Source organism: Dromiciops gliroides, chromosome 3, assembly GCF_019393635.1.
Source record: "Dromiciops gliroides isolate mDroGli1 chromosome 3, mDroGli1.pri, whole genome shotgun sequence".
Classification (NCBI taxonomy): Eukaryota; Metazoa; Chordata; class Mammalia; order Microbiotheria; family Microbiotheriidae; genus Dromiciops; species Dromiciops gliroides.
In genome coordinates, this window is record NC_057863.1 from 627,884,479 (window position 1) to 627,900,808 (window position 16,330).

The window sequence follows — 16,330 nt, forward strand, 5'->3', positions numbered from 1 at the left end:
AGAAACCCCAAATGGTACAGCCTTTGCTTCAAGGAGTTTACATTCTTTCCAGGGGAATAATAGGTACACACATACCCATAAAAGATTTTTATTCTTGCTGTTCAGTTGTGATCAACTCTTCATGTCCCCATGAATCATAACCAGGTCCTTCTATTCTCCACTATCTCTTGAAGTCTGTCCAAGTTCATGTTGTTTTTTGTTTGTTTGTTTTTGTTTTTTGTTTGTTTTTTCCTGGGCAATGAGGGTTAAGTGACTTGTCCAGGGTCACACAGCTAGTAAGTGTCAAGTGTCCGAGGGCTGGATTTGAACTCAGGTACTCCTGAATCCAGGGCCGGTGCTTTATCCACTGTGCCACCTAGCTGCCCCCTATGTTTGTTGTTTACATGACACTAATTATCCATCTCATCCTCTGCTCTCCCCTTTACCTTTTTGCCTTCAATATTTCCCAACATCAGGGTCTTTTCCAATGAGTCCTGCCTTCTCATTGTGTGACCAAAGTATTTAAGTTTCACATAAGTATTTGGCTTCCAGTGAATAGTCTGAATTAATTTAAGTATTGACTGTTTTGATCTCCTTGCTGTCCAAGGTACTCTTGAAAATCTTCAGCTCCACAATTCAAAAGCATCAATTCTGTGGTGCTTAGCTTTCCTTGTAATCTAAATCTCACAGCCATACATTACTCCTGGAAAAAGCATAGCATTAACTATATGGACCTTTGTTAACAAGGTGATGTTTCTGCTTTTTAGTCTGCTGTCCAGATTTGCCATCGCCTTCCTTCCAAGGAGCATCTTTTAATTTCATGGCTGCAGTCGCTGTCTGTTATGATCTTCGAGCCCAAGAAGATAAAGTCTGACACTGAGTCCATTTCTTCTCCTTCTTTGTACCAGGAAGTTATGGGACCAGTTGCCAACCAAGATCTTAGTTGTTTTTTAATTTTTTTATGTTAAGCTTCAAGTTAACTTTTACAGTCTCCTCTTTCACTCTCATCAAAAGGTTTCTTCTTCTTCTTCTTCTTCTTCTTCTTCTTCTTCTTCTTCTTCTTCTTCTTCTTCTTCTCCTCCTCCTCCTCCTCCTCCTCCTCCTCCTCCTCCTCCTCCTCCTCTTCCTCCTCCTCCTCCTTCTTCTTCTTCTTCTTCACTTTCTGCTACCAGAGTGGTATCATCTGCATATCTGAGATTGTTGATATTTCTCCCAGCAACCTTAATTCTGGCTTTTGATTCAGCCTGGCATTTCATATGATGTACTCTGCATATAAGTTAAATAAACAAGGTGATAATATACACCTTTGCCATACTACTCTTCCAATTTGAAATTAATCAGTTGTTCCATGTTTGGTTCTAACTGTTGCTTCTTGACCCACATACAGATTCCTCAGGAGACAAAGAAGATGATCTGGCACTCTCATCTCTTTGAGGACTTGCCACATTTGGTTGTGATCTACACTGTCAAAGGTTTTAGTGTGGTCAATGAAACAGAAGCAGAGGATTTTCTGCAACTCCCTTGCTTTCTCCATAATCCAGCTAATATTGGCAATCTGGTCTCTAGTTCCTCTGCCTCTTTGAACACCAGCCTCCTCTTTTGGTAATTCTTGGTTCACATATTGCTGAAGCCTAGATTGCAGAATCTTAAGCATAAACTTGCCTCCTATGAAATGAGTACAATTTTTTTTTTGTAATTTAAACATTCTTTGACATCACCTTTCTTTAGGATTGGGATGTAAACTGATCTTTTCTAATCCAGTGGCCACTGTGGAGTTTTCCAAATTCTCTGGCATATTAAGGGCAGCATTTTAATAGCAACATCTTTTAGGTTTTTAAATAGCTCAGCTGAAATTCCCTCACCTCCACTAGCCTTACTGTTTTGTTCCTTTGTTTGTTTTTTGTTTTTTACCAAACCAAAACATTTATTGAGAAAAAAAATTGCCAGGGAGATGTGCGGGAGGAGGCAATGCTTAAGGTGGGGGAGCACAGATTACCCTGGGCTTTCTGGGGAGGTCAGGTTGCTGCTGAATACACACCCCAGCCCTGGCTGAGTGTTCAGATCCCCCAAGATGCCCTTTCTTTAATCCAGTTCCAACTTCAGGTACATGTATGTGATAGGCACCTCCTGCATGTGTGTGTGTGTGTGTGTGTGTATGTGTGTGTATCTGATGGAATAAAAAGGAGGTCACTTTTGTCTCAAAGTGGGGAAGTGAGTTTGGGAATCAATCATTATGGTAGAACAGGACACCATTTTCCCAAATCCAACTCTTGGCAATGGGAAGAATATCCCAGTTTCATAACAGGTGTCACAAATAAACAAGAATGGCTTGGGACAGTGTGTGGGCAGGAAAAGCACTAAATAGATGTTAGTCATTGATATCATCATTAATAATAATAAGTTGTCCCTTATCATCTGAGACATGTCTTTGCTGGCTCTGAAGTATCTCTCTAGACCTGCCTACCTGGCAACTAGGAGAATTAGAGGGAGCAGTGGTTCGACATTGGACCTGGAGTCAGGAAGACCTGAGTTCAAATCCTACCTCAGAAATTTCCTAGCTGGGTGACACTGAACAAGTCATTTAGCCATATATAAGATAAATGGAGAGGGCCTGGATCTGTGATTCATTGACATAAAGAATTCTCAGATGAGGAAACTGCCCCTACCAATGCAGGTTGGCACATTCTCTACAACTCAAAGTAGTGGCATTTCCCAGATCACTCAGCCAGTATGTATCAGAGGTATTACTTGAACTCATGTCCACTTGGCATCAAGGCTGGCTTTCTTTCTGTTAGGCAGCTAGATGCAATGGATAGAAGGCTGGGCCTGGAGTCAGGAAGACCTGAGCTCAAAGCCAGCCTCAGAAACTTCCTTAATTGTGTGTCCTTGGACAAATCACTTAACCTCTGTCTGCCTCAGTTTCCTCACCTGTAAAATGGGGATAATAATAGCATACTTCCCAGTGTTGTTGTGGGGACCAAAGGGGATAATATTTATAAAGCACTTAGCACAGTGCCTGGCAAGCTATTATTATTATTATTATTATTATTATTATTATTATTATTATTATTATTGCGGGACAATGAGGGTTTAGTGACTTGCCCAGGGTCACACGGCTAGTAAGTGTTAAGTGTCTAAGGCCGGATTTGAACTTAGGTCCTCCTGAATCCAGGGCCAGTGCTTTATCCACTGCACCACCTAGCTCCCGCTAATGCAAGCTATTATTATTATTAGGATAGATATACACAAAACACATACAGGATAATTTTTTGGGAGGAGGCACTTGCAGTTGGGGGAGGGGACCAAGAAAAGTTTCTGACAGACGGTAGCATTTGAAGAAGATGGGGGACGGTCCGTGCCAAGGGACGGAGTTCTGAAGAAGATGGAATGTCGTGTGGGAGAAATAGTAGTAGACAAGAGTGGTATAAACATCCGTTCAGGTGGTTGTTAAGGATGGTTAGTAAAGGCGCACTTTATATGGGAGGGGGTCCCTGAATGCACGTTCATTAGCGCACATGCCCTTCTTGATGAATGAGCATATGGATCAAGGGCACAAGACTCCGAGGATGGAATGCAGATTTCATTGACGTTTCTGGGAAAAGGTGACATTGTCTTTGATGGCTGCTGAAGGAGAATAGACTATTCTATAGGCTAAGCCTCCAGGACTAATTTAATTACGGCATGGAGTAAAGCTGACTATGCCACTTCTTCAGGAAAGAAGGTCCGTGAGTCACTCAGCTAGAAAGCCAAAGCGGGGCGTAGACCGCCCTTTCCAGAGGGCGAGGGGGTGGCGGTGGTAGAAGTCATTCTATTAAATACTTACTTGTTCTACAAACCTTTTTCTTTTTTTCGTGGTCTTAAGAAAAGGAGTAAGGTATGAATTGTAGGAAGTGGAGCTAAGTTACTTAAGGACGATAATAATAATACTAAGAAGAATTATAACAAGCATAGCCCTTCAAGATTTGCAAAGCATAATATATACATACAAAGATACATAATTTCATTTGATCCTCACTACAAACCTGGGAAATAGGTGCTATTATGACCCCCCCTTTTACAGGTAAGGAAACTGAGGCTGAGAAAATTTAGATGACTTGACCAAGGTCCCACAGACAGTAAATGTCTGAGATCGAATTTGAACTCGGGTCTTCCTGACTCCAAGTGATGTGCTCCAAACACTACTGCCTATCTGTCTCTTGTAACATTTCATCATTGAGAAGATGGGCAGACCAGAGATGCAGAGTGGGATAGAAGCATTGTTCTTCCTCTGAGATGGGATCCCAGAGGCCACCTAGTCTGACCTGTATATGAACAAGACTCCCTTTGACTTCCTGATTGAGAAGTGGTCAACCAGCCTTAGCTTGAAGACCCAAAGTGAAGGGGAAAGCCACTACCTCCAGAGATAACACATACCTCTTTGGAACAGCTCTGCCTGCTAGGAAGCGTTTCCTGACTCTAGGAGTCTGTCTGCCCTCACTGCAAGTTCTAGCCATTGTTCCTCAAAATCGAATCCCTCTTCCATTCCAAGTCTTTCCCTTTTGCCTTATTTAGTATCTATCTAACCTTTGATCTCATCAATGCTAGACAAAGAAGAGAGAAGACTGGACCTGGAGTCAGGAAAGTCTGAGCTCAGATCCAGCCTCAGAAACTTCCTGTGTGGACAAGTCACTTAACCTCTGCCTCAGTTTCCTCAACTATCAAATGGGAATAACAATGCATCTGGTTCACAGGATTGTTGTGATTATCAAATGAGATAACACAAACTTTAAAGCTCATATAAATGCTAAGCTATTAATAATTATAATATAATAATGTAATAACACAACAACATAAGAAACAGCACAGCATAACATAACATAACAACATATTTATAATGATGTCAAATTCCACCTTATAAGATGCCTTTTCTCGTCTACTGCTAGTGCCTTCCCTCTGAAATTATTTCCAATTTATCCTGTATATATCTATATATGACAGCTAGGTGGCACAATGCATAGAGTTCTGGGCCTGGAGACAGGAAAACTCATTTTCGGGAGTTCAAATCCCACCTCAGATACCTTACTAATTATGTGGCAAGTCGCTTAACCCTGTTTGCCTCAGTTTCCTCATCTGTAAAATGAGCTAAAGAAGGAAATGACCAAACACTCCAATATCTCTGCCAAGAAAACCTCAAATAGCGTCACAAAAAGTTGGATAAAACCGGAAAAAGACTCAACCACAAATATCTGTACATAGTTGAGTTCATGCCGTCTCCCACATTAAATCTAAGCTCCTTGAGGGCAGGAAAAATGTTTTTGCCTTTGTTTGTATCTCAAGCTGTTAACACAGTGGTTGGCACTTCATGTATGTTTATTGTCATTGATAACGATCAATCGCCTTCCTGTTATTTCCTCTTCCTAATGAGCCACAGGGCAAAACCTGGTTCTCTGTACTAGAGAAACAGATGAAGAGGAGAGAAATTCCCTGAAGCTGGGAAAGTTTGCAGCCAGGTCGAATCTACTGGCCACCACTTTGGATCTCCATATTATAATTTTTCTGACACAGAAGTCCTGAATACATTTGACACTCATCCATCCACCTTGTAAAAGGAAAAACTCCAGCCCCCTGCCTGCCATGCCGTGAGTCAACCTCCCTAGGATTCATTCATTCATCAGCTGTCTCACTGCCATAATCATTTCGACCAATGTCTGACCCTTCTTTTAGGTCATGATTTAGCTCAGGAAGTTACTTTTTTCACGCCAAATCTATAAACTTTCCTGTTATTCTCCTTTGATAAAATATCCACTCTGTCCACTAGGCAAAACGACAGTAGATTTATTATCAGTCTGTCCTACTGTCTTGAAGAATGACATCAATGCAAAATGGCCCTTTGGACATCATGGCCAATGAAATCATTTTGGGGGGGCGTGAGGGGGGAAAGGACGATATTTACGAGGTTGTGGGGGATATATAAAGCGTGATATCGGGAGGCAAAGAACCTTCACATTCCGATTCCTCTCCTACAGACAGACGCCAGGGAGGACCAGTCCCCCTCTTGCAGTAGGCATGTGCAAGCTAATATTCCGCTGCTTATTTTTTGCCGGCTTCTTAAGCCCCTTCTTGTCTCTCCCCGTCATCGACTCCAGTGAAGTAGCCTATCGGCTCACAGGTAAGAGGCATTTTTCTTTCCTTTGCTGTGGTATTTCTTAGGTCATAAGAGCAGCAGAGAGAGAAATGAAGAAATTTTAGTTATTAAGGAGCCTTCTTCCAGGTGAAGTTCCAGCTATAAAAAAATGTTATTCTAGGTTCTTTAAATAACTCCTTAAAAATCAGTAATGGAGGGCAATTTCTTCACAGATTCGAGGAATAGGAGGGTACCTTGAGTATTTCATCTCATCTTCGTATGTTAAGCTCTTTTGCTTTGGCAAAGTAGGAATAGAAATGAATGGATGGATGGATGGATGAATCAATCAAGCAATCATTTATTCCTATGTGCTAGGCACTATGTTCGGCTCTGGAGATACAAAGAGGATCCTTACACTCAAGGTGCTTAACATTCTTTAATCCATCCCTAGAGACCTTAAAGGTCATCTGGTACAACCCCTTCATATTACAGATAAGGAAACTGAGGTCCAAAGAGATTGGAAGAGGAGGCAACAAGGGCATATATAAATATACAAAGAATCAATATAAAGAGAACAAACACAAAGTAATTGCCTTCTATTGATGATTTATACAGAGCCCTTTATAAACTTTAAAGCAATAGATCAGTCTATTATTATTATTATTATTATTATTATTATTATTATTATTATGCAGCTAGGTGGCACAATGGGTAAGAGGTGGGCTTGGCCAGTTCTAGCAGCTATGGGGATGTTATAAGGCTTTATGGCTTCAACATAATGCCTGACCTCCAGCTTGAAGGAAAAGACAGATTCTATGAAGCAGGGCTCAGGACTGCTCTAATAACAGCTAGCATTTATGTAGCATCTGCTATGTATTCTATAACCCATTTGATCTTCACAACAACCCTGAGAGGTAGGTACTGTTAGTATCTCCATTTTGCAAGTAAGGAAACTGAGGCACAGAAAAGTTAAGCCCAGGCCACACAGCTAGTAGGCGTCTGAGCCTGTGGATCCCTTCACAGAATGTTTTTTAAATGCATAAAATAAAATACACAGGGTTACAAAAGGAAGCTAATTATATTGACATACTACAGATGTCAAAATATTTTTTTTTAAGTTCAGGGACTCCAGGTTAAAAACCCTTGCTTTGGTCCAGGTTTTTTATTTTTCACATGAGGAGGGAAATGACTTACTCACTGTCACATCATTATATAAGTGGGACTAGTCACCAAGGTAGGAACCAAGCTAGGATTTGAACCCATGGTCTCTGACTTCAAATGCAACTGTTTCTTCCTTGCCTTCAGTTTCTTCATCTGAAAAATGGGGGTGATAATAATAGTACCTACCTCAGAGAGGTATTGTGAGGATTGACTGAGATAATAAATGTAAAGCATTCAAAAAGCTCTTTATAAATTCTATTAGTAGTACTAGTAGTAACAGCAGTAATTATCATTATGATTATCACCCTAAATTTAATTTAAAATAATTACTGCAATAATTATCAGAACGTCTTACTGGTTGACTCATCTGGAGGTTTACCATAATATGTTCATTTTACTTGCAGCTAAAAATTAACCAGCTGAAAATGAAAATGTCACTGTGACTACATTGACTTTTACCTGCGGATTCACATTTCTTATGGAATTAAATTCTGACAGAATCATAGAATATCAGACATGAAAGAGAGCTTAAAGATCTAACCCATTCTTCTTACAGAAGAGGAAACTGAGGCTTAGAAAAAGTGAAGTGATCATTTTAATTTAAAATCGAGAGAAAGCAGTGTCATTTCACAAACCACAGCTCCTGTAATTCCTCATTTCCAACTTAGCTTCTCTCTACTGTTCCCAATAGTCAATACACGACTGCTGTGTTACCCACGCAGCATCTCTCAGGTTCGACAATCATTGATCTTATGCCTGACAGTAATTTTAGTGTTCTGAAACAAGCATTAAGTTGATTAAATCTCCACCATTAAAAGAGGCACAAAAACTATAAGAATAAATTAAGAGTCTCCGAATAAAAGTCTCATTTTAGACCAAAGATGTGAGTTTTTACAATGTTGTGGGCAGCCCCAGACTCTTCGATGATGTGTATCTCAAGACAAATTATAACTGAGTGAAAGTCGTTTTACAGGTGGGTTAAAAAAAAAAAAGAACAACACACAAACATTTTCTGATGTTTTATTTCCAAAAGTAGTCATTTATCTTATGCCATAGTCGTTAAGCATCGGTGCCAGACAGCTGCTAGGTGCTGGAGATATGATACAATAAAAGATCTGGCATTCCAGTTTACGGAGGCATCAAGGGGGTAATGTAAATACACAAAGAGTAAATTTAAAGAGAACAAACAAACATTAAAGAGTGAAATACCGAGGGAATGGGGAAGGACTTTATGTTAAAGGCGATGCCTAAACTGAAGCTTGAAGGAAGAGATGGATTCTATGAAGCATTTTTATAGACTATTTATAAAGCAAGTATCTGTTATCCTCATTTACAACTAAGGAAACTGAGGCACAGAAAATTAAGTGACTTGCTCAGCTAGTAAAATGTTTTAAGGTACATAAAATGAAATACATAGTATTACAAAGGAAACATTAAAATAGTTATAAATACATATGTATACAGAAATATTATCATATTGTCACATCATATTATATGTATACAGAAATAGTAAACCACTGATTAGCTTCCAAAGCTTTTCATCTATTCATTACCCCAACTCCCTTCCCTAGAACACACACATATGTATAGAACACATACATATACATATGCCAATACATAACACATGAACCCCTAGTTTGGCACATACACACACAGACACAGACACAGACACACACCTACCTAATTTGAAAAACTGCATGTTTGATGACAATTGAGAAAGACAGAATCAGGCTAATCATCATCCCTCCTTTCTTACCTTTTGTCTCTATAGCTGATGACGAGGATGCAAGGTTAACCTTGGAAGACCTGGGCAGAGCTTCCCTCTTACAAAAGCTGCCAGAGATTTTTGGAGCAGGAAGAGATAAGGATTCCAGGAAAACTGGTAAAAAACCAAAACAAAAAAAACCCCAACCAGATTCATAGACTTTGTACTGACTAGCTGATTAATGTTATCAGTAGTTAACACGGTCCTTTGAATTAACCCTCTCTTTGCACATACCTGATGGGGGTGAGGTGACTTTTTTGGAAGGAAACTTGGGCAGTCACCATGCATTCATGAGAATTCCCCTGACTGACTTGATGGCTCTGAGCACCATATTCATCTCTGTCCTTGACCCCCACCACTAGATCCTGTTCTTACTCATCTGTAAACATCACCTTCTTTCTACCTTATGTCTTCCTTCTCCCCTCCCCTTCTTTCTCTCTTTCTTTCTCTCTTTCTTTCTCTCTTTCTTTCTTTCTTTCTTTCTTTCTTTCTTTCTTTCTTTCTTTCTTTCTTTTTTTGCGGGGCAATGAGGGCTAAGTGACTTGCCCAGGGTCACACAGCTAGTAAGTGTCAAGTGTCTAAGCCGCATTTGAACTCAGGTCCTCCTGAATTCAAGGTCAGTGCTTTATTCACTTCGCCACCTAGCTGCCCCCTCCCCCTTCATTCTAAAAGAGTTTTTTATGAAAGGTAAGGGGGTTTGATGGTTATGATTTAAAAAAACAAACAAACAACTATTTGGTGGCCAAATGGAAGTTGTGCTTTGCTTATAAGAGATGCAATATAAAGGAAATAATGGATTTCACATATAACATATTAATTCTGTTATTAGTTGGGGAGGCAGCTACATGGCACAGTGGATAGAACACTGGGCGTGGAATCTGGAAGACTCACCTTCCTGAGTTCAAGTCTGGCCTCAGACATTTATTAGCTGGGTGACCCTGGGCAAGTCACTTCACCCTGTTTGCCTCAGTCTCCTCATCTGTAAAACGAAGTAGAGAAGGAAGTGGCAAACCATTCCAGTGTTTTTGCCAAGAATATCCCAAATGGGGTCACAAAGAGTTGGACATGACTGAACAATTGGTTGGGGAAAACATATTATTTAAAATCAGAAAAATTCAGTTTCAAAGAAATGTGGTCAGAGGTTTCTGCTTGGAGGTCACGTGTCTAATTCCTTCATATGACAGATGGGAGAACCGAGGCCCAGAGATGAGAAATGAGTTGGCTGAGACCATTTAGACTAGACTCCAAAAGGGTCTATAGTGTCCAATTCCCCTGAATCCGACTTCAATGTATTTCTTTCCTTGCCCAAATTAAATATTTTGATGTTTTTCTTTTACGTTGCTTCCTTACTTCTCTTCTTTCCACATGAACTCTCACTTTGGAGTTCTGAGGCCACACATAAGCATGACTCACATATATTAGTTAGAGATGGGGAAAACAAAATGAATCTTGAGTTTCTCCCTCTAAGCACTGGATCAAGATGAATAAATGTTCAGAGTCTTTGAAACTTGGGGGGACATTTTAATAAAAGAAATATTTTATGAGAAAATGAATGCAATTAAATTTCTTTTAACACAAAGATCTTTGTGGTCACTGCTTATTAGAGAAGATTATATATAAATATATACATATTTATACATATACATACACATATATATATAAACAATAAAAATAGCTAAGCATTTGTATAAAGCTTTAAAGTTTGTGAAAAAATTCACATACATTTCTTCTTTTTTTTTTTTAGTGAGGCAATTGGGGTTAAGTGACTTGCCCAGGGTCACACAGCTAGTACGTGTTAAGTGTCTGAGGCTGGATTTGAACCCAGGTACTCCTGACTCCAGGGCCGGTGCTCTATCCATTGTGCCACCTAGCTGCCCCACATACATTTCTTTTTATCCTCATAAGAACCCTGGTAGATAGGGATGATGGCAATGCTGCTGCTGTTTCTGCTTCCCATTTTTCAGATGAGGAAACTGAGGCAGTGGCAGATGTTGATGCCAGTTTTGGGGGAGCTCTGTAATAGCTAGCTTGTCTTTAGCACTCTAAGGTTTGCAATGTGTTTTGCAAATAATCATCTCGTTCATTTGATCTTCACATTAACCCTGTGAGGGAGATACTAATATCGACCCCATTGTACAGATGAAGAAACTGAGTCCTGGCAGAGGTTGAGCAACTTGCTCGGGGTTACTAAATATTTAAGGCAAGATTTGAACTTAGGGCTTCTTGACCACAAGTCTTTCAAGCTCTCTACTAAGTCACTTAGCTTAGAACCTAAAAAAGGTAAGTATAATGACAGTGAGAGGTATCAGCACCTAGTGAAGTAACCAGATCTCTGTTGTAGGGCAGCGGGTAAAAACTCAGCCTCCAACAATGAATAATTCACTTAACCAGCCCCTTTTCAGTGTTTCCAGTCTTGCCGTTCTCTCTACTTTTAAAAGAGCTCAATAAGAAAGAGGTGTAAGATATACAGTGTTATCTGAGGGCTCATCTCCTAAACATATTGTTTTACAGATCTTAGTGCTGACATTTTTGACCCAAGAGAAAATGTGAAAAAGGTAAGTAGGTATGTTTGAGAAATTCTCAGTTGACAAGCATTTATTAATGACTCAACGTGTATTATGTGGCAGGGATTGTGCTAAGTACTGGGGGTACAAACAAAGGCAAAAGACAGCCCCTGCCCTCAAGGAGCTCACAGTCTAATAATAGGTTAGACAATATGGAGATAATTAGGTGCATACAAGATATGTTGTTCACTCTTCCTGACCCCATTTGGGGGTTTCTTGGCAGAGATACTGGATTGATTTGCCAGTTCCTTCTCCAGTTTTACATATAAAGCAACTGAGGAAAACAGGGTTAAATGACTTGCCCAGGGTCACCCAGCTAGTAAGTGTCTGAAGCCAGATTTGAACTCATGAAGATGAATCTTCCTGACTGCAGGCACAGCAATGGCGCCACCTAGTGGCCCCTAAATTGAGCAGTAGCAGGTAACATGTAGGAGGTAGGAGTCTGAATGTGAGAGTTTTGTGAAGGAAAGAAGTTGGAGGGTAGAAGTGGGGGCCCTTGAATTCTGAGGAATGGGATTTCTCAAAATCTTCTAAAACCAGTGACTCAGTGGGAAGTTAAATATAACCACTGGGTTAGTGCATGCAGTGTTTATGTTGTCCTCAACTCAAGAACCAACAGAAAGAGAAAACGTCAAGAGAATAAACAGTCCCTGAAATGAACAAAGGAGCAGTTTATGAGCAAAATTAGGCTTGATTAATAGAAATTGTCTGAAAAAAAAAAGCAAAGAAAAAAGGGAACTTGTCTGTTTAGAAAAAAATAGGGATGATATATAACTGAGGTCTAAGGATTCATGAAGGGCATATTGGAATGAGGTCGGTAAGTTTAGGATAAGTTTATTTTACACAGTGGGTAGAAACTTGGGGAACTTGTTATCCTAGGGGCAACTGGGTGCTGATCTGAGTTCAAATCTAGCCCTCAGATATTCAGTAGCTGTGTGATCCTGGTTTGCCTCAGTTCCCTCAGTTGTAAAATAGGCTTTTGTAAGGATCAAATGAGATAGTAATTGTAAAGTGTTTAGCACAGTGCCAGCACATAGTTAGTTACCTGTTATAGTGGTTATTACCTCAACAGGTAATATATACTGAAATAGAAATTGATTTAAGAAGAGTCTAATCATAGAGAGGTCCACATGTTAACAGCCAAGTGAAAGAGATTAGATCCATCTCTAAACTTTTGAGGGTGACATCATGGTGGGCAACTATATAGCCCAACTCTGAAAACCATTCTTTGACATGAGTTTGATCCAGTTTGATTCAATTCAATTGATGTCATTCTTTCCAAATAGAACCAGAAGAATAAACACAAGGTAAGGTAGACAGTCCCTTTGAGCACAGCACATTTTAGAGAAAGGGAATATTTCAAATATTAAAAAACAAATAAATGTACCATATACCAGCCCAGAACATTCTGCTCTCCTCCAAGTCTTTAGTAATGGTATCACCGGGGCACAATTCCAAATTGTTTTCCAGAATGACTGGATCAATTCACAGCCCCACCAAACAATGGGTATCAGTCAGTCACATTTATTAATTACCTACCATGTAGTAGGCACTGTATTAAGAATTAATAGGGGCAGCTAGGTGGCGCAGTGGATAGAGCACCGGCCCTGGAGTCAGGAGGACCTGAGTTTAAATCCGACCTCAGACACTTAACATTTACTAGCTGTGTGACCCTGGGCAAGTCACTTCACCCTCATTAATACAAAACTTTAAATAAAAATTTGTTATAGAAATAAATAAGAATAAATCCTGGAAAGCCAATGGGGAAAAAAAGAAACGAAATTGATACAATAAAGAACTAAATAATGGGAAAAAAAAGAATTGGGATGCCAAGAAAGGCAGAAGACAGTCCCTGTTCTCGAGGAGTCTAAAGAAGGAGACAGCATGTAACAACTGGGTACAGACATGTGCTATGTGTAGCACTTTGTATAGGAAAAATAGGAAATGATCAAGGGAGGGAAGACAGTCACCTTAATAGGGATCAGGAAAGGATTTGTATAGAAGATGGAATTTTAGCTGAGACTTGAAGGAAGCCTAGGATTAAAAAATGCCCTTCTTCTTGTAGCCCCTCCAATATTTGTCACTTGCTTTTTTGGGGTCATCTTTGCCAATCTGATGGGTATGAGGTAGAATCTGGGAGTTACTTTAATTAAAATTTTTCTAAGTACTAGTGATTATGAACATTTCGGCCCCCCCTCCCCCAATATGGCTAGTGATAGCTTGAATTTCTTCTTTTGAAAACTGTGTGTTCATATCTTTTGACCATTTATCAATTGGGATATGGCTCTTAATCTTACTTCTAAAAAAACTATGGTTTGAACAAATAATTGAAAATTTAGGGGTTTTTAGTTTTTTTTTGGGGGGGGGTTGTGAGGCAATGAGGATTAAGTGACTTGCTCAGAGTCACACAGCTCCTAAGTGTCAGGTGTCTGAGGCCGGATTTGAACTCAGGTCCTCCTGAATCCAGGGCTGGTGCTTTAGCCACTGGGCCATCTAGCTATCCCCTTCGGTTTTGGTTTTATTATTTTATTTTTTTTGTCTATGTTTTCTTTTACAACATGACTAATAAGGAAATGGATGACTTTAACCTATATCAAACTGCTTTCCTTCTCAATAAGGTGAATAGAGAGGGAGGGAGAGAATTTGGAACTCAACATTTTAAATATGAATGTTCAAAAATTGTTTTTATATGTAATTGGGGAAAATGCTAAATAACTTTTTTAAAAATAAAAGAAAATTTAGGTTTTAATGGAGTTCTATGGGGAAACGTAGACAACCACAGTGCTAATTGTAACTAGCATTTATAAAGTTTTTGAGGTTTGCAAAATGCTTTACACTGTTTTTATTCAGTTGATCTTCACAACAACCATGTGAGGGTAGGCACTATTATTATCCCCATTTTTCAGATAAGGAAACAGACACAGAAAGGTTAAATGACTTGCCCTGGGTTATGCAGATAGTAAGTGTCTGGGGCAGTAATCAGTTTCAGGTCTTCCTGATGCCAAATCTTACTCTCTACATATTGTACCACCTAGTTGCCTACTAATGTATGTTGTTTTTTATTATTATTATTTTAGGTTTTCTATGGAAAAGACCCTAAAATCTCACTCCTGAGTCATCTTCTGGCTGGACCCAGGAAACAATTTAAGAAACGTGGGACCCCTTCCGAATGCTTCTGGAAGTATTGCGTGTAAAATGAGCTTCAGTCCTCTTCCCCTATTGCTTTATTATATTTATTATCATCTTGGAAAATGTAAATAAAGTTGCTTGATTTAAAAGTATTGGCTTAAAAACACCTAAGCAAATCATATTCATTATTGTTTAAAAATAAATCCTCTATGTTTTGCAAGTAATTATGTGAACATCTTTTCTTTAAATATAGTCTACTCATAATTTCCTTTATATAAAATACTTGTGTTCCCTCCACTGAAGTCCTGCTATAATAATGCCTCCTGGAGTTGTAAAGTGAAAGGTCTAAGCCGGCAAATTTCAAGCTCTAAGAGATTTGACCAAAGGGCTAGAAAGTCTTTGAGTTTGGGTTTAGCAATGCATTGTATATCTCTTGTCCAAGGATTAGACTTCAGAAAGTTGGCTAATAAGGGGCAGCTAGGTGGCGCAGTGGATAAAGCACTGGCCCTGGATTCAGGAGTACCTGAGTTCAAATTCGGCCTCAGACACTTGACACTTACTAGCTGTGTGACCTTGGGCAAGTCACTTAACCCCCATTGCTCCCCCCCAAAAAAAGAAAGTTGACTAATGAAACTTGTTGAGATGATCTATTAAGGGGGGGAGGGGCTGCAACCCATGTAGGAAAAAATACTCACATGGATCAGAACAGTCTTTTTTTTTTAGGGTGATGGAAATAATATTTCCTATGGTGCTCTTTCTTCCTTCCCCTTCCCTCCTTCACCATTTTTCCGTTTCTCAAAAATGCATTTTACTTAAAGGTTGAAAGTAACAACTTTTAAAACAAAATAAAAGCCAAGAAAATGGGGGGAAGCCAACAATCCAGTTTTTGATAGTTAATAAAAGGCAAGTATATCAGTTTGTCTCTCGTTTGAGTCAAAGAATATACTGCTCATGTTTCCTGTGGATGACTTAAATCAGGCTGCTTATAAAGAGGAACATGTGTTTCCATTAGGCAGAATCAAGAATCTACCTAGGATCCCACAGTCTTTAGATTCTAGCCACACATTAGCAGAGATATCAGAACATTCACCAGCAAGGAGGGTAGCAAGCACCATTTGATGTTCACTATTCTGGCCTAGGTGACCAGAGGAGAGAATATGGGTGGAGGTTTTCTATCCAATAAGTAGTATGAGTTAACCCTGAACACACCAATCAGGTCATAGTACCAGAGGACAGTCCAATTGAGATAGTCAATACTGTAGTATGACCAGTCACAACAGAGCCTAATGCTTAGGTTGGTGGAGCTAGGTGGCACAGTGAATAGGCTTGTAACCAGGAAGACTCATCTTCATGAGTTCAAATCTGGCCTCAGACACTTAATAGCTCTCCAACCCTGGGCAAGTCACTTAACCCTATTTGCCTCAGTTTCCTCATCTGTTAAAAAATGTGCTAGAGAAGGAAATGGAAAACCACTTCAGTGTCTCTGCCAAGAAAACCCCAAAATGGGGTTATGGACACTCAGACACAACTGTTAAGTGAACAATAACAAATGGATCGATGTAGTGATAAAGATGAATAAGACCTTAAAAGAAATCAGTCATATTTCTGACCCCTTTGGGGACTTTTTTT

General features: G+C 39.5%; 1 protein-coding gene across 1 annotated transcript; it reads left to right on the plus strand.

The window, feature by feature from the left end:
* Positions 1 to 5,980: 5,980 nt before the first annotated feature.
* Positions 5,981 to 14,780, plus strand: UTS2 (urotensin 2). The gene is made up of 4 exons (XM_043991158.1): positions 5,981 to 6,127; positions 9,015 to 9,125; positions 11,520 to 11,563; positions 14,650 to 14,780. The coding sequence occupies exons 1-4, from the start codon at positions 6,025 to 6,027 to the stop codon at positions 14,764 to 14,766; spliced, it is 375 nt and encodes a 124-aa protein (XP_043847093.1). The 5' UTR covers positions 5,981 to 6,024; the 3' UTR covers positions 14,767 to 14,780.
* The last annotated feature ends 1,550 nt before the right edge of the window (positions 14,781 to 16,330 follow it).